A 23,776-nucleotide genomic window follows, 5' to 3' on the forward strand; every position below is an offset into this window, starting at 1 on the left:
TCATACATCACATGTATAAATAATCATCATCATGTAGGACTACTAGATAATAAAAATAATAATAATCAACTAAACCTTTTAATTAATTAATATTTTTCTGAAATCAGGGACATGTAGGGAATTTCTCAATTCCTAAGGGTATTTTCGTAATTTGGACAAAAAGACAGAAACTGGAATTTCGCAAATTCACAGGGGTAAAACTGTCTTTTGCCCAGAAAACCCTAATTTCCTACTGCCCTTTGCTGCTGCCGTTGCCGCCGCCACCCTGCTGGCGGCGGCCTGTGCGGCGAGGGGCGGGGCGCTGCCCTCGCCTGCGGGCGGCACGCCCGCTGGCGGCGCTGCCGCTGCAGGTGGGCGCCCCCGCGGGCGTCGCCGCCTCCGCGGGCAGTTCTGCCGGCGAGGCAGCGCCCGCAGACGGTGCTGCCTCGCTGGCGGCCGCCCCTGCGGGGTTTTTGCCCGTGGGAGCAGCGGCCACAGGCGCCGCTGCCCTGCGGTGCCTCAGCCCGCGCTGCTGCCCCGCGGCGCCTCTACCCGCGGGCTCAGCGGCCGCAGGCGCCTCTACCCGCGGGCTGCCAGCCCCGCCGGCCGCAAGCCTGCTGCAAGCAGACCGCCGGCCGGCTGCTGCATGCACAGTGCTTGCGCATACGCCGGCGCTGTGCTGCCTGGCTGCAGCTCCGGCTGCCGCTGCAGGTGGCTGCAGGCATGCAGACCGAGGGCTTCCTCGCTTTTGCGTCAACGATTTTGACGTCAAAATTCTTCCTAAACACAATACACGCAGTTCAAAACCAATCATTCGCACGAACAACCTGACTCTGATACCACTGTTGGGAAATCATTGGGGGGCGACATCATATGCGCAGCGGAAGAACAAGAAAATAAAAATCCCCGATTCCCAAAAAGATGTTCGTCGTCGTGCGAAGATTGGTGCGCAAAAATCCGCAAAACATAAAACTGCGTATAGAGATTGTGTTACCTAGGGAGATCGTATATCCCTGTTTCCTCCTCCTCTCTAGCGGTGATCCACATAACAGGGTTGCGACGACGCTCCTCAAAACTCCAAGCCTACTCTGAGGTGGAGAGGGAGAGGAGAATAGGAAAGGCAAGCAAAGACTCTAGCCTATGAGGCTGTGAATCCCTCCTATTTATAGAGATCCCGTGTCAAACCCTAATGGGTCCTTCCCTAGTGGGTATTGGATCTGCATCCAATAAGACAAGGGCTCCGTCGGATATCTCATATCCGAACCTCTACTCATCGCAATGCCTACCATATGTGTGTGACCCTCTAGGCCCAATATCGAGCTGGCCGTGAGTCATACTTGTCAGAACTCCTTCTAACTCAGTGAATTATTATCTCTGTAATAATTCACTTGACTCATCGACTACGGACGTACTAGGCCACTACGCCGTAGTCCCCAGACGATACAGGGGAATCCAATCCATTGGACCTGTCTGTCCTCAGTTACCATGTACCTATAGTCCCTCATCCATCTAATATCCCAGAGACCATATATCGAGCATGGTGCTGTCAGACCCATACGGTTTCTACTCGAGTCTCGCTCTAATCGGATTCTCCCGGAGAACTCTTTCTCTCTCAACCCGAATGACCCTGGCCAGGGATTTGTCTGAGCAAGAACACATAGGATATTCCTCTCATGACGCCGAGAGTGGATGATCCTCTATTGACACTCAATAGCCCTCGTAAAGTCGACTACCACTCCCAATGACCAGCTGTACTAGATCTGGGAACAGCCAAACCTATAAGTCTGGTATCAAAGAGTGGAGCACTCATACAGGACATCCTTGGTGTCTCAAGTCTAAGGACCAGATACACCACTAAGACTACGGAATCACTGTCTGACAATAAGGCATCATCAACCATCCAGCATTCCGTAAGCGGATCAATCAGTGAACTCATTCTCCAATGAGCACCTGTACTGTATCCCTAGTGTCCCTACACGAGCAGCTATGAGACCAGCTGCATCCATCATATGGACGGGTATACAGCACACCAGTCTATCCGGTTATCACGATGTCCCTCTCGAGTAACCTATGACCGGGATTATTTAGGATATGTGTTTAAAGGTGAATCGATCTCATTATCGTGATCTCATCACGATCCGATTCCCATTGCACAAATCCAAGGACATCACAATATATATATATATATATATATATATATATGCATTTATGCAATAATTATAAAGTGATATACGCCAAAATATAATAAGCAAAAAGATTCTGTATCAAGTCACACGTGCCATCACTCACGTGATTGGCTTGCTGGGCACCTATGACTAGCATGCATATATTGTGATATTCATGGATCTATGCAATGAGAATCAGATCATGATGAGATTACGATAATGAGACCGATTCACCTTTAAACACAAACCCTAAAAATCCTGATCATAAGTTACTCGAGAGGAACATTAAGATAACAAGACAGATTGTGTATTGTATACTCGTCCATATGATAAAGGAGGCTAGTCTTATAGCTGCTCGTGTGTGGACACTAGGGATATAATGCTGATGCTTATTGAAAAATGAGGTCATTGATTGATCTGCTCACGAAACATTGGATAGTTGATGATACCTTATTGTCCGATAGCAATTTCGTAATTCTAATTGTGTATCTGATAGACTTAAGACATCAAAGATGTTAAGTGTGAATACTTCACTATTTAATACCAGAGTTATAAGTTTGAAAGTTCCAGATCTAACACAATTGATTATCGAAAATGACAACCTACTTTACAATTGAGTATTGATAAAGGATTCACTCTCGATCAAAATGACTATGCCTCTAGATTTAAAACATAAAATCGTTTAAAATTCAACCGTCATTTTTACTTATTATATATATATTTATTATTATAACTTAACCTCATATTCAAGTCTAACATTTAATATACTATACTTAAAATAAACATTAATATTTATACATGCTCAAACAACTTTTATTTAGTAAGACACTAAAAAATAATATATATTTTTTAAAAAGTATATTTAAATTTTAAAAATAAAAAACATAAACATACTATTTATCATATTTATAACGAATAAAAATCATAAATCATATTTAGTAACATATAAAAATCATAAATCATATTACTACATGAAGATAATATATATTATCAAATATTATTTATACTTCTTTATTATAATTCAATATCTATGAAATTCGAACAGTAAATCCAAACACAAGGGAGAGGGTTTTAGGATTAGCAAATCAGATATTTAGTTAGGTTTGTTACAATCTTTACAAGAAGAAAGTAACGAGAATATCATCAACTAAAAGATGCCACCGCCTAAAAGCAATATACAGATATCAGAACAATGAGTTCTCCCACTGCTTACAAATGTTACAGGAAAAGAAGTCATCTAATGTCGCCGAGCAACAATAGTTCTTTGGAAGGGGGGAAAGCTCCTCCTACATAAGCTACATATAATCTACCATCGGTTAAAAAGTCATTGTTGATTCCTGCAGGTGGGGCAGAACCATTTCCCTTTGAACCTTGTTTCTGGCGTCAGTCCAACGCATGAATAATGGAACCATTCACCTCCCTCACACTGTGGATCGAAAACAACCAAATGAAAAGTAGATGATACAAGCTGACGGTAAAGATGTTGGGCAAATTATTATAGACGACAGATAAATACCAGGAAGAGATCAGGCAAAATTAACAACAAAAAGCCATTACGTCCCATCTACAGTTTAGTTTGATATTATATAAAATGAAGATTTTGATCTAACAAAATTCAAAAGCATTAAGTTCTCATGAGAAGTACTCTGTGTAAATGTTAAGAACGAAGATATGAAAACTAACAAATGGAATTCCAAATTGAAGCTGATGCTTTAGGAAAATAACACCTACGTTCCTGGATTTAATGTTAAAACAGTCCCAAAAGAATTTTCAAATAGAAAATCGTAGAGGCAAACAGAAAGAAGAAGAAAGCTAGCAAAACAATTTTCTATTCACTTATTTATGTCAGTTACTGTCAGTTGATTGGAAGTTCTTGAACAGATAAAAGATGCAGCTAAAAACAAACTTGACTTGCAGAATGCCTCGTAGAAGAAAATGTTCAATTCAATGTGAAAATCCGCAAGCAATAAACCAGATAATAGTGCAGGAAACTTACATTTTCATTGTCACATGCAATCATATCTCCAAATGACACCTGAAAATATGGAGAACAAAAAGTATACGTTTGGTTAAAAAAGTATTCTGTACGTATTTATGGTTAGTACATAATGTAAATTGTTTATATAGGTTGTACAAAACCTGATGGCAGACACAATATGTTGGCTCATTTGGATCAATAGGCTGATCAACATCAACAGATGCTGGAATATTTTTCTTATGACTGCTTGGAGGAGGCATAAATTCAATATCCATATCCTGCTCTCTGCCCCAATCCCTTTCTCTAAACTTCCTTGGTTGAGGTGTCGTATAACCTCCCTTGCGTTTTTCATCTTTGTAAACTATAGGAACTGGAGGAAGAATCGCAGGCTCATGAGGCGGAATTTTTCCTTCTGTTCAATATTGATAGCAATATTAGTTAAATGGAACAGTTAATACAACAGCAAACTTATTTAGTCATCAAGCAAAAAGGATACCCAATCATTTCAAGAACATAACCTTTATATGAAGTTGCAGCAAAATTTGACGAATATAACTTTTAAGTTGCAAAAAAATGATTTCAAGTACTATTATTTTAATCTGTTTGAACTATCACCCACTTCTAAAGAACAACTAGGTTCAAATACATGGGCATGACATCCACAAGGATCCATATTCAGACTTTCATCAAGATGCAGAGGGGACCAAACTAGCCGAATAAGGCTGCGTACATGGTTATAGAACTACCACTCAGCATCAGAATTAAATAAGACAACTATGAACCAAAGTCAATGATCGCCAACTAAAAAAATGAAGTACCTTGCTTTAAGTCTTCCATGAACTGGTTCAAGTCCTCATCAAGGCGTTTCAAATGGCTCTCTATCTGCATGTCATCCCACCTTAGTTGAGCAGGACCTACATCTAGTTTGATCCAAAAGGAAGTATGAAAGAACAGGAAAGAAACAACATGCCAATTTTGTTGGAATGTGGATCACAAGTCTTCACCGAAATTTCAAATTGAGTAATGCATTTAAGTGAACTCTGAGAACATCGACATGCATGTCATGAGCCAGACATCATAAAGGATGAAATCTTTCAAAGGAACATAAAGTAGCATGTTTTATTCTCCATTCCAATAATGTGTTCCACATTAAAGAAACACTTTTCCTGAACATTTGATACTCTCACCTAGAGGTCTACGAACTATCAATACTCTGCACGAGCTTGTATAGTGAAAGGTGTGAGGTAGACAACAGCCTAAAGTTTATAACTGTAAATGATGGAGCTCTCTTTTCCTCAGTAGCTTTAAAGAACAAGTGCAAATGACAGCAACAGCTATAACAGTCATGCAATTTAGCTAAGTAGTGCACTATTAAGAGGACTCATTAATAAAGACTGGCTCATATTTCCTTCTTGATGATAATCTTGATCTTGTAGATGTATATCTTATTACATCAACACCTAGAAGATAATAAGGATGAGTATATCAAGATGCTAAAAACTATCCTGGATTTATGCACCAATCAATCTTGCTAAAATTTTTGCTACAAAACTTCTGCACGATAAAAACCTTCCTTCCCCAAAATAGTGTGTGCAATAAGAAAAACAGGAGGATAGTTTTGTTAAAGACAGTCCCTCTTACTTAAAAGTCCACCATTTTGCAAAATATAGTATATTGCAAGAATAAGTGTGTAATCATGTTGACATCATCGATAATGAAAAAAATAAAACAGATATGTAGTAATCATGTAAAAAGAAAATGAATAGCACACTGGGACTTCAAGAACACTATGGGATCTGGGTCCAAAAGTTCTCAAATGATAAATAAGTCCAAAGGCAATTTGTCAATTCTATTTTGCTGATTCTGGTATTTAATGAAAATCAATATTTATAATGGAGCAATTAAAATTGATCCCAGTCCAATATGAAAGCTTGTCAAAACATTCATTATGCAATTTCCAAATCAGGATAAATCTAAGGGAGTCACTTCAACATAAACTGTAATTTATAAAGTTGGTGTCCCTGCTCAAGCTCTTCTTTTGAGTCATGGTAAGTCTTTCAGTTGGCACTTTTAAAAGTTCTGGGAGATCATCTGTGAAAATTTCTAGATTAAATTATGCTGTATATGAAGACCCAAGTAAGAATTAGTAAGAGCTGATTAATTTTTCTTTCAGCAATAAGGAAAGTGAACCAGGAATGGGAACCGAAATCATTAATTCCCATTATTAATGTCTGGATTGTGGTAATATCATTCTCATTTCAATTCATGGTTGTCAAACTCACTTTCCTACCAAAGATCGGATGAGGATCCATAAACTCGGTTAGTAAAATCAGATTGTCAGATTGTAGAATCCTACGAACCAATTAAAAATAACTAAAGAAATCATCCACTGAAGTAATTTTCACATTGACTACCATAAGGGCACAAAAACAAACATGCATTATGGTACATGAACAAGAGGAAAAGAGAGATCTACATTTTACACTAGAGCCATTACAAGTTAGCTAGACAAACATGCATTACAGTAGCCATGATATGTCTAGGCAACCTTTTCTATGCTTCTGCTGATGCAGGCAGTACTTGAACTTACTCTCCATCAAATTGATATGTATTTTTAATGCTAAATCGTACAAGAGAAGTGCCACAGGAGAAAGATAAGTAGCTTTTCAGAAACAGAAGAAAAGAAGAAAATCATATTGTTCATCATTTTTAATGCTAAATCGTACAAGAGAAGTGCCACAGGAGAAAGATAAGTAGCTTTTCAGAAACAGAAGAAAAGAAGAAAATCATATTGTTCATCATTTTTTCTAAAAATACTTGAACCTCATACAGTCATGCTTCCTACTAAGTTGGAATATGTTTTGCCATTAGTACAAAAAAAGAACAGTAGAAGAGAAGGGAGTAGAGATGAAAGGAGAAGAGGGCAGGAGATGAGAGAATATTATGCAAGAGGAGAAGAGATGGGAGAAGAGGGAAGGAAAAGAAAAGAGATGAGACAGGAAGAGGGGAGGAGAAGAAATGAGATGAGATGGGAGAAGACTGAGGAGAAGAAAGGAGAGGAGAAAGGAAGAGAGGGTAGAAGAAGGGAGACAAGAACAGTACTCTCATCGCAAGAAGTCTAGGGCTCTTGCTCTCCATCTCTCTGCAGCATCACACAACGCCTCCACTTCGAGGCGAGCTTTTTTTTCATATAAACCAAATCAAGTTGGCTCGATAAGGACGACCCAAGTCGACTCACGAGTCAGGCCGATTCCACCATTTTTACCGTTTCAATGACCAACACGACTCGCTAGGCCTAATCTGGGTTATAAGATAGCACAATCCTATGGCCCCAATGACAATTTTAACAACCTTGTTCCAATTCCAAAACAGCTTGATCATAATATCCAAATAATTTGCACTTTAAAACCCTCCCTTCTTTCTATCTAAAAATAATGCATTTTCAAATTGTTATTAAATCATAAAAGTCATATAAATCTCAAAACATATAAACTATAGTATATAATAAAAGTAAATACAAATATAAGAAACATAATATACATTAAATGACATAATATAAACAACTATATATTTACAAAGTATAGTAGTAATTAACACAATACACAAAAAATGTGAACTTATAAAAATAAGTATCAATAACAAAGAATTTTTTACAACATAATATATATACAAAATAATATTAATGCAGTAAACATACAAAAATAAGATAATAATTTAAGTTAATAAATTAGATTAGTTATTCTAAATTTCTAACCAACTTTAATCTAGATTTTAGTTTCAAAGTCCAAAATAAATTAAACTTGTAAAAGGCGTTGGTCATTCCAATTACAAAAGTATATCAACCAAACATGTCAAAGGATTTGGTCATTCCTATTCCAATCCTATCAACAAAAGCCACCTGAGATACTTTGACACAACACAAAGGTGATTACCAGGTCATAGGCTTGCTGCGCTAGCAAAACCTTCTCTGTACATAGGCTCAAGGCATTTTCCTGGCTAGCCTCTATCTCCTTTTTCATCTTCTCAAATTCTGCTTCATCATCATCATGGCTTACCTTCTTTGGGTTGTGAGAAGGCATTCCTACACAATATCTGGTTTGCTCTCTGGTCTGGTTTATAATACCTGTGTAAAGTTGGGGGAAACAAGATTTACTAAAGACAAAAACATCAAGGTGAGCACAGCTTTGACAGAATGAATATGAAATTATGCACAAAATAGGTATTAGAAAGTAGTATTTAACAGCATTGCTCGCTCAACAGTAGTGGATATTTCAAACCAGGTTTAGTGTTCATCTAAGATTATCTACTGATAATGTAAGTCCATTCTAACAAACAAGGAATGCTGTTAAATACTGAAGTGAAAATACCTACTGCAGATGAGAGATCACCTGATGGTACAGCATAAGAAATGGTCTGAAGCATACCTACTGAAGGTATTTAAATTAAGAACCAAAAGAATGAAACGAAAAAGAAGCATTGGATAACTTTAGAAGGAAAACATTTTTATACCCCACATAAAACTAATTTTTAACAACCTGTGTTTCTTTAATATACTCCATTGACATCATGATATCATCACTGTGCTTTAATATGCTTATGCATTGGAGACTCTTGGAGTACTTGTGATCTCTAAAGATTTTCAAAAGAATCCAAACAATTAACTCAGTAGGAAAACCGTTATTATGTAGTCTACACATTTTACTACCCTATAGAACGTGTTTGTATCTGCACGTGTGCAAACATACACATATATATCATTACAGAAAAACATGCTAATTTAAGTCAGCTTATTGCTGGAAGCCTGTACAAATAGTACTAACTAGGAAGAACTTTCATATAAAGTTGGTTGATGGTACTATAGCTACCATAATTCATGTTAATTTATGAACTAATACATTCTTCTCATCAATTTGCATTTTTCATGCTAATAAAGTCATCTCAGGATATCAATTCTCACTTATGAAAATGTTCACATCAAAAACAATATCAGGAGACCTTAGAAGTTCCATAAATCCCATCTAAATATTTGCATCAATATTGCTAAGCTGAAATTCTACCATGTAACCATGTTACTAGCAGCTGATATTTCAGCCATGCTGCATCAACACTGGATTGCTCATTCACAAATTCCAATCGTTTTCACAGGTACATTCTTTCCTACCTGCACACTCCAATCATGAACGTTGGATTGCTCGTTCATTCTCCAATCATTCTTTACTAGCAGCTGAAGAGACCTATTTTCTGTCGCCACTAACCACCAAAACAAGAAAAGATGTGGTGTACTCCAACACACATTGTACAACAACAATAAAACTATAAGTCCCAACTATTTGGAGTCAACTATATGAATCTTTTACCGCCATTAAGATTTGTAAAGAGTTATATACTTAGTTAAATTCAGAGTATTTAAATCTTTATTTATAGTTTCTATTAAAGTATTTTTAGGTCTTCTTTTATCTCTCATCGTATCACTAACATTAATTATTTCACGTCTTTTGACTACCGCAATTGGAAATCTCCTCAGCACATGCCATATCATCTTAAACGATTTTCTTTCATCTTATCCTCTATCGAAGCGATACCTAGTTGTTCATGAATAAAAATATTTCTTTTCCTATCTTTCTTAGTAATTTCACATATTCATCTTAACATTCCCATCCCAACAACAAACTTTTTGTATATGTATTTCTTAACCGCCCAACACTCAAATCAATAAAACATTATTGGTCTCACAACTATCATATAATTTATTTATTTTTAATCTCAAAGGTATCCTATAATCACACAAGACTCCTGACGCCCCTCATCATTTTAACCATCATATTTTTACTCTATGAATAATATTTTCATTGATCTCTTCATCTTATTGAATAATTGATCCAAGATACCTAAAGATTTTACTTTAAGGGATTTCTTGTCCATCCAATTTAATTATATTCTCTTGTCTATTTCTAGAATCATTAAAATTATATTTTATATATTTAGTTTTAGTCTTACTTAATCTAAACCCTTTAGTTTATAAGGCTTGCCTCTATAACTCAAGTTTATATTTAATTCCACTTAGACTCTCATTGTCACGACCCGGGTCTGATGAGCTAACTGGCCGATATCTCCATTTTGGTCCTCAACGGCGGACCAAAATGCTTAAGCGGGAGGTAACGTAGTACACTCATCAGGCCCTTATAAGCTAATCACACACATTCCCCACTTCCGATGTGGGACTAATGGGATATTACATTATCCCCAACTCAATTAGCTTGACGTCCTCGTCAAGGCCCGACATATCTCAGATCGAACCCTAGCATAGTGCATGTGAGGTTTAACTCAGTGGTGGCTCCACGCCGTGATGAGTTCTCTGATTCCATCCACGGGTAGCCCTTTCCTACTGCAGCCCTCTCACCCTGCCCTAATGCTAGGTCGGCTCTGATACCAAATGTCACGACCCGGGTCTGATGAGCTAACTGGCCGATATCTCCATTTTGGTCCTCAACGGCGGACCAAAATGCTTAAGCGGGAGGTAACGTAGTACACTCATCAGGCCCTTATAAGCTAATCACACACATTCCCCACTTCCGATGTGGGACTAATGGGATATTACGTTTGTGAGAGATAGTGTCACATCCCTCATTTCCGAATTTTCGTATAAATTTTTGGTGATAACGTTAGCATCTATTTTAAATTGACAAAGAAATAGAGTATGAATCAGAGCTAACTTATTTTTACGATTGGGAGATCTGTTCAAAAAAAAAAAAAGAAAGAAAGAATCTGAGGACCTATATGTAAACCCTAAGGACCTAATCGTGAATATGATAAAAACAAGGACTAAACCGCAAAACGCATAAAATGACAAATTCCACCCCTTAAGCCTTTCTGCCTTCACTCTTAAGGAAGCAGAGAAGGCAGCTACGTGGAGGATCAGGGAAAGAAAGAAAGAAGAAGAAGAAGAAGGAGAAGAAGAAGAAGAAGAAGAAGAGAAAAAAAAAATTGGGGCTTTAAGGGTTCTTGCCCAAATCCTTTCACTTAGGGTCTAAATTCTCAAAGGCAAGTGTTTCTAACCCCATCCTACAGAAAATTAGTCTCTGTTTTTATGTTGATTCAAAAAAAAACCGAAGGATTTCTATTTAGAAACGGGTATGTCTCTCTTTGGACATAGAACCATGGATTCTGAAATTTTTTCGGTAAACTGACCCCTAGACACTGTTTCAGCTATAAGTTTTAGTACAAAATGTGAATTCGGGCAGGAACTATTTTGTTTGAAATTAAACTCTTATATCTTTCTTTTGACACTAATTTTGTAGATTTTGGACACCGTATACTTACCCAAACATCTGTTTCAAATGAGCCTATAGACGCTGTAAAACAGGGTTCAAGATTTCTGACCTGTCGATACTAAAATGCCTATAACTCCCTGTTGAAAATTCTGATTTGTACCAAACTGATTTTATTTGAAACTAGACTTGAAAATCTTTTTTTCGACATATAGTTTGAAAATTTTGGAATTCAATTGCCTACCCTATTATCTGTTGAATCCGACCCTATAAATTCTGCAAAACAGTGATTGTGTTTTTGACCTTGTGTTACCAAATCAAAGGTAACTCCGTGTTGGGAACCCTGTTTCATATGAAATTTGTTCCATCAGAATATAGATTGATATATGGTTCGACCATAGCTTTCTTACGGGTATTGGAGCATAATTGATATTCTGAAGTATTTGTTTGATGTGCCACTGGAATTCTGTCCGAAATCGAGCTTTGGTCGATTTGGCGTGTTCTGTTCCATTCCTTTGGATATTTGAATTCATCTAACCTTCTTATTGGAATTGAGCTAAATATGATTGCTTGGAATCCCTGTACTAAATATGATTGCTTGGAATCCCTGTACACTCTTGTTTCCATTTCATTCCAAATCTGAATATGTTTGTGAGAGATTTGTTCTTTGTTTCGTATTGTTTCGAAAAGGCACATGTACGTTTTGTTGTTCCACGTGTGCTTCCAATATATGCTACTTATTGTTGAAACTGCCCTCTTGTACTCTGGTGTGTGGGATTGTCTGGACCTTTGCCAGAAGTGGTAAAGGGTATACGCTTATTGCCCACTATGTGGGGTTCCGCTATGTGGGATATTCTGGTATGCGCTTATTGCCCGCTATGTGGGGTCCCGCTATGTGGGATATTCTGGACCTTTGCCAGAAATGGTAAAGGGTATGTGCTTAGAGCCTGCGATGCTCTGCCGGCCCCCTCTGACTTCACCTAGACGTGGGTGGATGGAGCTCCCAGACGTGGGAGACTTTTGTCAGGTGGTCATTCAGAAATGGATGAATCACATTCTGACTGAGATCCCACTACACCTTCTATATGTTTGATATGACATCCAGAGTTTTGGTGAGTTGTTTCTGTTCATGCTCTGGATAAGAATGATATGATTGCGACGTCAAGGACGACGTTTGAGCTTCTGTACGATATTTGTTTTTGATATGCTCTGAAATGCTTCATTCACTGATGATTTTGCTTCGAAATGTTCCATATGCCGTTGATATGCTTCGGAACATTTTATATGCCATTGATAAGCTCCGATATGTTTCCTTTGTTACTGATATACTCCAATTACTCTATGCCCTATCTGTTATGAACCAAATATGTATGATTGAAAGGACAATTGTGTTTTTGCTCCTAATGATATTATGTCTACGAAATCGTATATTCTGCCTTGTATTTTGAAACTGTATCTCTTTGGAAATTGTACTATTTTGATATGGATATGTTAGTCACTTGCTAAGCTCTTTATGCTCACCCCGTTTGTTGATAAATTTTTCAGGATAGCGTATCGCATGCTTAAATGTTAAGATTGGGCTGAGGCAGTGGAAAGTTAGAAGATTTTGGGCAAATCTGTGTTAGCATATATGTATTTGTTGTATAAGCTACTCTGCATCTAATGATATGTGACGATGAATCTAAACCTGTGGATTTTGTGTAAGTTAAAGGATCCCTCATGTATAGGATTTTGGAATGTTAAGTTAAATTCATGTAATGATATGAACTTCTGGTAATCGTTGATTTGGTGACTGCATAGACTTCCCCACTTGTGAATTTATGTATGGTTATTATTTTGATGAGTTGAGTTCAGATTATATGAATTATCGAGTGATGTGTGGTATGTTTATGAACTGCACAGGGTTATGAATTTGTAGACTATAGAGGTGAAATTTTGATCTGAATGTTTTCTTAGTGACCTCGAATGTGTGTTTGGATCCTGGGTTAGTTATGATGAAAATTTTAAATATTATCGATATATATTTTGTCGAGTCTTGACACTCATCAACTAAAATAATATTATCAACAAATAACATACACTACGGAGGTCTATCATGTAATTGACTAGTAAGTTCATCCATTATCAATGTGAAAAGATAGGGACTTAATGTAGATTCTTAGTGTAATTCTATAGTAATAGGAAATACATTAGGCATGCTCATTATAGTTCTAACATTGGTAGCTACATCATCATATATATCTTTAATAAGATCAATATAATTAGTGAATACACTTTTCTTTTCTAAAACCCACCATAATAAATCTTTAAAAACCCTATCATAGGCTTTCTCTAAGTTAATAAAAACCATACGCAAATCTTTTCTTTTCTCCCTATACTTTTCCATTAATTGTCTTAATAAATAAATAACTTCTATGATCGATCTTCTAGACATAAAACCAAATTGATTTTTAGAGATATTTATTTTAAGTTTTATCACACTTTCGATAACTTTTTCTCAAAGTTTCATAGTATGACTCATGATTTTAATTCATCTATGATTTGAATAATTTTGTATGTCATCTTTATTTTTATAAATTAGCACTAAAAAATTCTTTCTCCGTTCATCAGCATCATTCCAAATCTCATGATCATGGTTTGCCTTACTGATTTGTACCAATGTGTCAATCGGCCATCGGTATGGTACATATCAAATCGTACCGATGTACTGACACACGATACAATGGGGATATCAAAAATCGATATGAACCACATGTACCGATCCCCTATCGAACTGATACATACCGCCCTACCAAGCTGTCACGACCTTAGCTGGAATTGCATAAGGCGTGCGGCACCCTTGCGGCCAAAGACGCGAACTTAGCTTGCGTTGCCTAAGTCGCGAGTCACCCGTGCGGCAAAGACGCGAACTTAGCTTGCGTTGCCTAAGTCGCGCTTCGCCCTTGCAATCTTGCTCCGCAAGGATCAGCCCACTTTGTAAAAGAGAAAGAGAGTTAGATCGAAAGAACGAGCAACGGACAAGTCCCGAAGTCTCGCGAAAAGGAAAGCTTTACAAGCAATTCGTCGAACACCTTGTGTGCACAAGAGAAAAGAGGGAGAGGGAGAAAAACAAGGCTTTCAAGGATGAACGAACAGCTGCAAGCCCACAAACAGTCGCTCACCTGGTCCCGGGCGCAAAACCAAGTTCCCGTAAAGGTCACGTGCGAACTTGCGAAAGAGTGTTCAACGCCCGGTATATAACCGAAGCCCCATCCAGCCATGTGCCACCCGGGGGGTTCCTGGGGTCTGAGCTGGCTGACATTTTGGTGAGCGGAGGCAGCTCTCCGCTCACCTCCCGCGACACGCGAAAACGGAGCTGTTTTGGGCTGTTTTGGGGCTGTTTTGCTCGGTTCGGTGAACGGTCGCTTTGCAACGCTGCAGCTTGTTCGAACTTACATATTTACAAGCAAAATGACCCAAAACCATGAGAAAACATACTGCCAAGCAGCTGTACATGCGGGTGTGAGCGACGAACGGTTCGTTGAACGGAGTTGTTGCGGGTGCGCGACGACCGTTCGTGACAAAGCGGTACACTGCGTTATGACAAACCTTGCTTATGATTTTATTAAGTTAGTTAACTAAACTACTCCCTTATCCCCTAAATTTTTTCAAATCTCAATAGGGATGCCATTAGGACCCACACTCTTAGCTATTTTTATCTCCTTTAAAGCGTATTTTACTTTATTAGCCCTAATTTTACGAATAAATCTATGATTATTAAATCCAAGGTATGCAGTTTCGAATAATACCGCCCGTACCGGGTGGTACTTACTAGTCCGTCAACTGACCGGTACACGGACCGCCCGTTACCAGACGGTATATATATATATATATATATATATATATAAAGGCGATGTCGCGTCACCTTGACAACATCGCCGAAAAAGGCGATGTTGCATCGCCTTTTATAAAAATAATATATATATAATCTTTATATATATATATATATATATATATATATATATATATATATATATATAAACGAGACGACATCACCGACATCGCCTGGAGAGAAGAGAGAGGCAACGTCGCCGAATTATATATATATATATATATATATATATATATATATATATATATATATATATATATATATATATATATATATATATATATATATATATATATATATATATATATATATATATATATACTGAGCGGTATATCGCTCGGTATACTGTATCGTACCGTATCGAGCGAATGTCAAAACGCCGGTACGGTACGATATTTCAAACCTTGATTAAATCTACCACTATTATTTATCATTAAATCTGAGCCTTGTATTGAATATTCATTAAATAATTTATAAAAATAATTTTGCATCTTTTCTTAATCTTGTTATCATTAACAAGTATTCCTTGATCTTCGTCTTTAATGCATCTAATATTATCTAAATCCTTACATTTTCTTTCCCTGGCTTTAACAATTTAATATTTCTTTTTTCATCATCTATAGTACTTAATTTATTACAAAAATTATCATAAGTTTTATATCTTATCATACTAAACGCTTATTTAGCATTTTTTAAAGATTCTTTACATATTTTAATTTTTTTTCTCATTTTTATATTTTTTGTCAATATTTAAAACATGAACTTTTAGTAAAAATTATTTTTTGAACTTCCTCACATCACCACCAACTCTCTCTTAGGGTTAGACTTCTACCTTTAGTTTCAACAGAAATCTTTTTTGTTAAGCTCCTAATCTTATTAGTCATCGTAGTCCAAATAATATTAATATTATCCTCATCAAAGTTCCAAGTCGTCTCCCCTTCCATCTTATTCTTAAAAGTATTTACATTATTATCTTTAACCGAAAGATGATAACTCCAACACACACATTGTGCTACACATAATTTCCTCTTCCTTGAAAGAAATGCAAATCTTTCCATATCATTTGGGACCCAAGAAACCAATTCTTTGTCTCAAAGTTCAAATAATTGTGAACCTATGATCCCATAGCATTCATTTGGATCCTAAATCTTTTGTTGCTTATCAAATAAAACCAAGATTGGTGCATAAGTTCATAGGAAAAGAACTCTTCAAAATATCCACATTGAAATCCCTAAAATTGACACTTAAAAGTTCTCCTTTTTTTCATTTAGTTGTTCACCTTTGCTTTCCCCCAGTTTTACTTTCACAATCTTGAGGGGAATGATTAGAGATACTATTAACTACACCCACTTTTACATGTCATCAACTTGACAAAGCAATTTGTTGTTGGGCAATCAATTTGGTACTTTCCTCTCCTGAGCTACACACAAAATTTTCCTTAGAATTACAGCTGCCTATAAAATAAAACATATAAAAATTCATTGTGCACCGCATAAGGGTAACCATTATTGTCACAGGTTAAGGAAAAATATGTTTATAGCAATTTTCGTTAGTGTGATGTTTTACCAATGTAATCATAATGGATTAGTTTCTATAGCCGAATTCTAAACTTTTATTTTATAGTCCATGTATCTACAAAATTCTTGTCGATCAAACATGTCATATGATTGAGTGAAGCCATCACGTCCACAACTGCACAATTGGGGAATATAATTTTCTAATTAATAAATGAAGAATTCATTTCCACCTTTAGCTCATCATGACAGCACGGACAGATGAGATATGACTAACCTTCATTTTATGAACATTCAATTTTAAGATTGATTAATCCCAACGAACCACTTCGTCTACGCACGATGAACATCGGAAATCCGGGAGGACTAATCACATACCATGAGCTCTTTCGTCGAGTTCTCTCATGGTGGAGAGTAGCCTCTGAAGCTCCACCGCCAGCGTGCTGGAATCTTGATTCAAGAAAACAAACAGAAAAAGGAAAACCCAAGAAGGAATGATTTCAGGAAGACAAGCAAAGTGATGCATCGACAAGATCACCTAAGAGAGAGTCAGATCCCTTACACTCCAAATAATCGTCGACGAAGACCCCGGTTCTCGCGATCGCCATCGATTTCTCCGGCTAGGGTTTCCTTCCCCGTGTCGTGAACAAGGATTTGGCAGCCGATGAATGATTAATGATGATAGTGAGATCTCCGCCCTACGATGATGCCCCTCTGGCTCGGATCCAAGTCTCTCGGGCCTTGCACGTGCCACCCACATGCTGGACTGCGGCTTCGAGGGAGGACAAAAGAAATAGGAATAAGAGCTAAAGTGTCTTATTAATCATTTGATTTTCTTAAATTCTTTGCGATCTGATTCACTTATTCATATATATTTCAACTTTGTTGTGGGACCCACATGCTGAAACTTAGAAAAGAAGAACTTTGAGGGGCCTATATGTAAAAAGGCAAGCCCTAGATATGATCCCGTCGATGGAATGCCTCCATTCGTCTCGCCTTGCCTCGTTCGCTTCTCCTCTCCTTCTCTCCTATTTATCCCCGATCCGTTCCTCTCCCTATAAAAGGCCCAATATTTTTTGGATTTTTCACCTATATATCTACGTTCCCACTACTTCCCGCCGAAGTACCTCGCATCTCCGACCTCCAATCGCCAGGGACAGCGTCGAATTTGCAGAGGTATATCGGTTCATTTGACGAAGAGTTAGGTCAGATAGTAAGATCTCTTGTTTTTGCTCGTTCTTGCTCCGGTTGGCTCATGTCGTCTACTTCAGGTCGCCCGAAAAGACTCGATGAATAAATTGTTGATGCTGATCTTGCTGTCTTTGTCTTCCTCTGATCAGATTGCTGCTGTTCGACTTGGAAGAATTTGGGGATTCCTGTGTTTCAGTACATAAAAACCTTTAAGATCGCTGGTTTACAAGGCAAGTCAGGTTATTTGAGGAGATTTGATTACAAAGATGGCTATTTTGAAGGGATTGAGTTGGGTTGAAGAGGAAAATTTATGTTTTGTTTGATTCTTCAGGAGGAGGATTTGGAAAGTGGAGCATGGCAGATCAGGGCATGGATGAGAGCCAACCCGTCGATCTCTCTAAGCATCCTTCTGGCATTGTTCCCACGCTTCAGTAAGTTTCTCTTCATCGTATTGCATCTTAATGAAGTAGTTCTTATGGAACTTGCATGCTAGATACTGTATGAGCCTAATGAACCCGACGCCTCCTTGAGTCCGTTTGGAGGAGAACCATTTAATTTCACTCTTCTTCCTCTTAATTAAGAATATACTATTCACAATTTGGTAACACTGGAGCTGTACTTTGTTTTTTTCACGGTCTGTTGAAACAATCTGTAATTCAGGTGCTGATGATTGTGTATAGTACTGTGCACCATGGTTTATGTATATTAAACCTTTGAGCTTTGTGCTTGAGTGATGTTTGGAAAGCTAAAACGACACATTGTTACCTTTATTCATGTCTTGTGGCCTTGTTTGCAAGACTTTCATAGCGTCTTTGAACATTTTTTTAAACTGTGAGGTTCCATGCCATCAATTGATTAGAACTGTCCGCGCCAGAACTTAGGCTGGCGGCTCTCAGATGGAACAGCTGCTTAAAGCATGTGGAGATAAGAAAGGACTGTGTGTTGCATGGAAGTTGTTTATTATAGTATCAAAACACTTCCTTTTTTTATTGATGAGGTGAATTCATAAGAAGCTCAAAGGATTATTGCATTTTACTTTGAGATTATCTTTCTCTAATCGTTAATTTTATTCTTGTTTCGGTTATAAGTTATAATGTATTTACTCTTTCTTATTTCACCATCAATATGTGTGATCTTTTACAGACCATGATACAGAATTATAAAAATTATGATGCTTCTGTCATGTGACTTTTCTGATGAATCAATACCAGCAGCTTGCATGTTTTTGTGGGGAAAATATTGTAGCAAATGGCTTTGATTTTTTTCTTAAATAACTAAATGAAATGAATCAAGCCTCATATGAGGTTTGGCTTAATGAACCAGAAGGCCCAGCTTGCAAGAATATGTCTGAGCTTGAATCAGCTATAATATGTCTAAGATCAATTATCCCTTGAGCACTCAATATTGTTATCTGGTTTGGCTTTCGTTCAGCCCTAGCTTTGTGACACCCACATGAGAAGGGGCAAATTGTTTTACCCGTTGATTAGTTTGGACGTTTCTATCTATGTTAGTATTATACATTGGCACTTTAGATTTTTAAATATGTGAAAAGAAGCAGAAAGAAAAGCTTTCTTAGGATTCCCACCTTGATCAAGTTTTTCAATTGTTGATAAAACTTAGCACTAAGGTATTCTGAATGTCAGATTGAGCTTCTATTGAAGTCAACAGGTAGAATCTATGTCAGGTAGAGATTGCTGAATATGTGAACCGACCATAATATATGTCTGTTGCTTACCAAAACCTTTCTGGCAGTTCCACTGTTTTAACACCGCTATTGAATGTTCCAGGAATATTGTTTCAACTGTTAATTTGGACTGCAAGTTGGATCTTAAAGCAATTGCTTTGCAAGCTCGTAATGCTGAGTATAACCCGAAGGTATGAGATATTATTAGATGTTGAGATCCTGTATGATGCAAGGGCTTTTATTGACCCTCTTGCAGAATGTGTTCTGCACTGATATGGCTGCTCATCCATCTTTATTCTTTTTATTTATGATCTAAAGGTATGATCATTAGTTGCAAATCTGTGTTTTGTTCTCTAAGAACTTAATTAAGGCCTGTCAGGATAAGGACCTACTTGAAGTGTAAGCAAGATACACAAAAGTCCATATGTAATATACTGAGATGACCATGGTGCTTCAATCATGTTTTGCATAGAACCTGGTAGACATACAATTATATTACTTATCTGTGATGGTCACAGATAAGATCTCCTTTATGTCTATGGTTTGAGATAACATTGTTCCCTAGATGAAAGACCATTCTTTACCCTTTGTTATACCTTCTCATGTCTAAGGTAGTTTTAAATTTTCTCACTTTTTCTCAAACATAGGAAGTTAATACCTACTTTAGCTGTTGATGTGAGGTTGGAAGCTAGTTGTGTAGAGTCTTCCAGATGTACTCATGGAGCTTTCTCAATCTCAAGCTCTAGAGCTGATCCCTATTACTGGGGAAAGACTAAAATGCATAGATGAGTATATTAGATATTATGTTATGGCCTTATGCTCCACTAAGCCAACGTTGCATTTTAAGTATAGTAGATTAACGTGTTTTGGCTGATCTGTTATTCCTGTTCTTTGGTGCAGCGTTTTGCTGCAGTTATTATGCGAATACGAGAGCCAAAAACTACTGCATTGATATTTGCATCAGGGAAAATGGTAATTCTTTTTCCTTCTTATGGTTTGTTGGAAGGTTTCATATGTATATACAATATGCAACAGCTAATCCTTTTAGGCAGTTAATACTGTGATAAATTTAATCCACTGTGACTCTCTCTTGTGCGTTTTATGTTCCAGACATCAAGTCCATAATTCAAAAACTAAAAGGAGGATGAAGAGCTTGTCTGAGTTAAGCAGGACTAAGAGAGTCTATTTAATTTTTTGACTGATGAAGCTTAGCCTTTCTATCTTTGTATCTACTTTGAAAATGGCAGGTTAAGGCATCTGATGTGATAGAATTTGGTTGAGAATGAATGAGAGGTTAATGAATCTGGAGTAATTTGATTTTGAGAGTAGTAGAGAATGTGAGCTATGTTGTTTCTCATACTTCTTGCACTTTTCAGCTTCCCTATTGACTATTTTGCATTCTCAAATTGTTTGATGAATTGATGGCCCCTTTTCTTGTGAATTATGGATTTCAAATTAGATATTGTATGAATGTTAGTGGTAACTTTGTTTTGAGACAGTATTTTAGTGGCTTGTGAATGTTTTTTACAGAGTCTTTCTAAGGAGTACAGCAGCATGCTTTCTGTTGTATTGGATTTGTAAATAAATAAACAATTGTTTGTCATTACTGACTTGTAAGCCTTATCTGACATTATGTAAATTTGTGTTACCTGCAATATCCAATGTCTAAACTCCATAACACTTGCATAGGTTATGTTTTTTTTGCTTACTTTCTAGATCCATATGTCAGGTATGTACTGGAGCAAAGAGTGAGCATCAATCCAAACTTGCAGCAAGGAAGGTCTGATGACTTAATACTGAATGTATTTAGTCATAAATGCTTTTGATCTTAATTCTCCATCGGTAACAGAGGAATAAGATTGATTGTTGTATGAGCATATGTAGTGATGGCTGCAACTAGGAGTCCTTATCTTTAACTTGATATTGTTGATTTTTCAGTATGCTCGAATAATTCAGAAGCTTGGATTTCCAGCCAAATTTAAGGTAATTGCTGGCCTCTTTTGCTACCCTTTTTGTTGCATATATATTTTGTTTTAATTAGTCTGACACTCTAATGTGCTGTCTTAGGATTTCAAGATCCAGAATATTGTCGGTTCATGCGATGTCAAATTTCCGATAAGACTGGAGGGCCTTGCATACTCTCATGGTGCCTTTTGCAGTGTATGTTAATGATTTCCATATGTGAGCTTTATTGTTGTTTGTAGTGATTTGCAGTTGTGCACTATTTTGTTATCTCTGTTTCATTTGTCTTCTTTTTCCTCGATATTTGATATTCTCACATCATTTGTGACACTAGTAAACATTAGGAAACTCAGTTAATTTTAAGCACAACTGGCTCTTGTTGATGCAGCTGTGCTGCTAATATGTAGAGCCAATTGTCATTGTTATGTTTGCTTAAATCACTCTTCCTATCTTTTCAATTACGGTGATCTATCTGGACCGACAAAACATATAACCTGCAGAATTCCTACACCACAGTTCCCTCCTCTTGTTACTTGTGTTATAACCTTGGAACTTTTTCTGCTGCAATATCTTGAACATTGTTAGTTGCTGGTTGCCTCTAACAGTATGAGCCAGAGCTCTTCCCTGGTCTGATCTACCGGATGAAGCAGCCGAAGATTGTGCTCCTCATATTTGTCTCCGGAAAAATCGTTATAACAGGAGCTAAGGTAATGCTTTGAATGGCACTTTGTAAAAACTTCCTCCAGCTAATATATTGTACTGGAACTCATTCTCAGGTGAGAGACGAGACGTACACTGCCTTCGAAAACATATATCCAGTCCTAACAGAGTTTAGGAAAGCCCAGCAGTGGTATGTCAAATATGTCTACAAGTTGTTCCTCCATTGCCATCTAATTGGCTTATATTTCTTGATACAAATATGTGTGTGTTGAACAGATGCCGACACATTGGAGCTACTTATCTGGAGTTGTATCTGTACATAATGAAGAAGCTTTTGGGACGACGATGACCTGACTGTCTGTTAGTCTCCTGTGCTGTGCTAATGTTCTGGAGTTGAACCAGCATTTGAAATTTTGTTTGTGTTGTACACCTTGTTGAAGAGTCATAAGAGCAAACAGGTTGTTTAACCAACATTCCAATGTATCAATGAAAACCTTCCGTCGACATCTATGGGTTTTCTTCCCCTTGTTCGAAGATTGTTGTTGTTGTTTGAAAATGTGATATTGCAGGTTCAATCTACTAATAAAACTCTTGCTTGACATATCTGTGAGCGACATAGAAAAGTGTGTTCTTGCAACATTTGGTTGGCTCATTATCTTTATCTAATCAAACTTTTGGATCATAAGCAGGCATGAAACTATTCTGCACTACTGTTGCTGCAAAATGCTTATATCTGTGAGAAACATGTACAGTATTTTTTTTTTTTTTGAAAAAGGTGCCTTGGAGCAATTATAAGAAAGAATCATCTTTTCATCTTTGTTAATAAAGTAATCTTTATTTTTGTGAATACTTTAAGATTTTTCTTAAACCTTTTCCAAAAGAAGTCATGATTGCATAGTTATCGCAAATGCTATCAAAGGCACATAATTTTCTCTCTTTTTTTTCTCCTATTAACAAGTATATTTCTCCATTTTGTAACATAGATTATAATTATGTGGAGTGTGGGAAATTATTTATTTTCTCATTTATATTTCTCCTTTAAAAAAATTATTATAGTAAAAATCTTCTTGTAACCTCAATGGAGACCATCATCGGCAGGTGGGGCCCACCTGAAAGAGGGTTCGTCATTTGTCCTTTCGTTGGGCCCACCTGTGGGTGTGAATTATTGATTCCACTTATCACGGTCGAAGGATAGACGTCGAGAGTGGCAAATCCTTGTAAATAAACCCAAGTCCGTGAGCGTTTCTTAGTCTTCGTTTCGCGTCGCTTCTAGAAACGTTTCTCTGCGGCCCACTGATCCGTCCCTCCGTTTCTCGTTAACGGCCTGAACCTTCCCGCATACGACTTTTATGCACGTGCTGGTTTCGTGCTTTTTTCGGATGCGTGGCTCCCTCCTCCGAGGATTTAAATCCAACTCAGAGTCCCATTTCAGATCCGAAGGTGACGACGCCTCGTTAGCCTCATCCGTTGTCAATCGTTCCTGATTCTTCCCCAAAACCCTCTT

General features: G+C 37.3%; 2 protein-coding genes across 3 annotated transcripts; one reads left to right on the forward strand and one right to left on the reverse strand.

Annotated features, from left to right (window-relative positions):
* Positions 1-3,189: 3,189 nt before the first annotated feature.
* On the reverse strand, positions 3,190-17,505 carry LOC103984303 (PHD finger protein ING2). Its single transcript, XM_009401787.3, has 7 exons — positions 17,338-17,505; positions 17,154-17,225; positions 8,055-8,245; positions 4,941-5,004; positions 4,284-4,534; positions 4,141-4,179; positions 3,190-3,570 (listed from the first exon to the last, which is right to left on the reverse strand). Exons 1-7 carry the CDS (start codon positions 17,381-17,383, stop codon positions 3,469-3,471), a joined length of 765 nt encoding a protein of 254 aa, XP_009400062.2. The 5' UTR covers positions 17,384-17,505; the 3' UTR covers positions 3,190-3,468.
* Positions 17,506-17,775: 270 nt separating this feature from the next.
* On the forward strand, positions 17,776-22,776 carry LOC135612260 (TATA-box-binding protein-like). Of its 2 annotated transcripts, none has more exons than XM_065108337.1 (11): positions 17,776-17,951; positions 18,116-18,196; positions 18,298-18,397; positions 19,754-19,841; positions 20,551-20,622; positions 21,380-21,430; positions 21,589-21,633; positions 21,718-21,810; positions 22,218-22,319; positions 22,389-22,462; positions 22,549-22,776. In XM_065108337.1, coding segments are annotated over exons 3-11 (603 nt in total). In that variant the 5' UTR covers positions 17,776-17,951; positions 18,116-18,196; positions 18,298-18,320; the 3' UTR covers positions 22,550-22,776. The 2 variants fall into 2 exon arrangements, with proteins under 2 accessions (XP_064964409.1, XP_064964410.1); XM_065108338.1 differs by having other exon boundaries at positions 17,812-17,951; positions 18,116-18,205.
* Positions 22,777-23,776: the final 1,000 nt, after the last annotated feature.

This window comes from Musa acuminata, chromosome BXJ2-5, assembly GCF_036884655.1.
Source record: "Musa acuminata AAA Group cultivar baxijiao chromosome BXJ2-5, Cavendish_Baxijiao_AAA, whole genome shotgun sequence".
NCBI classification, from domain to species: domain Eukaryota; kingdom Viridiplantae; phylum Streptophyta; class Magnoliopsida; order Zingiberales; family Musaceae; genus Musa; species Musa acuminata.

What these genes read in the sequence shown, in the direction of transcription:
- LOC103984303 (XM_009401787.3), bottom strand. Translation starts at nt 17,383, where the DNA reads ATGGCGATCGCGAGAACCGGGGTCTTCGTCGACGATTATTTGGAGT. An exon ending in ACTCGACGAAAGAGCTCATG is followed by an intron (nt 8,246 to 17,153) that starts GTATGTGATTAG and finishes AACTTTACACAG; the next exon opens with GTATTATAAACCAGACCAGA. An exon ending in CATATTGTGTCTGCCATCAG is followed by an intron (nt 4,180 to 4,283) that starts GTTTTGTACAAC and finishes CCATATTTTCAG; the next exon opens with GTGTCATTTGGAGATATGAT.
- LOC135612260 (XM_065108337.1), top strand. Translation starts at nt 18,321, where the DNA reads ATGGCAGATCAGGGCATGGATGAGAGCCAACCCGTCGATCTCTCTAAG. An exon ending in CCAAACTTGCAGCAAGGAAG is followed by an intron (nt 21,431 to 21,588) that starts GTCTGATGACTT and finishes TTGATTTTTCAG; the next exon opens with TATGCTCGAATAATTCAGAA. An exon ending in TCGTTATAACAGGAGCTAAG is followed by an intron (nt 22,320 to 22,388) that starts GTAATGCTTTGA and finishes ACTCATTCTCAG; the next exon opens with GTGAGAGACGAGACGTACAC.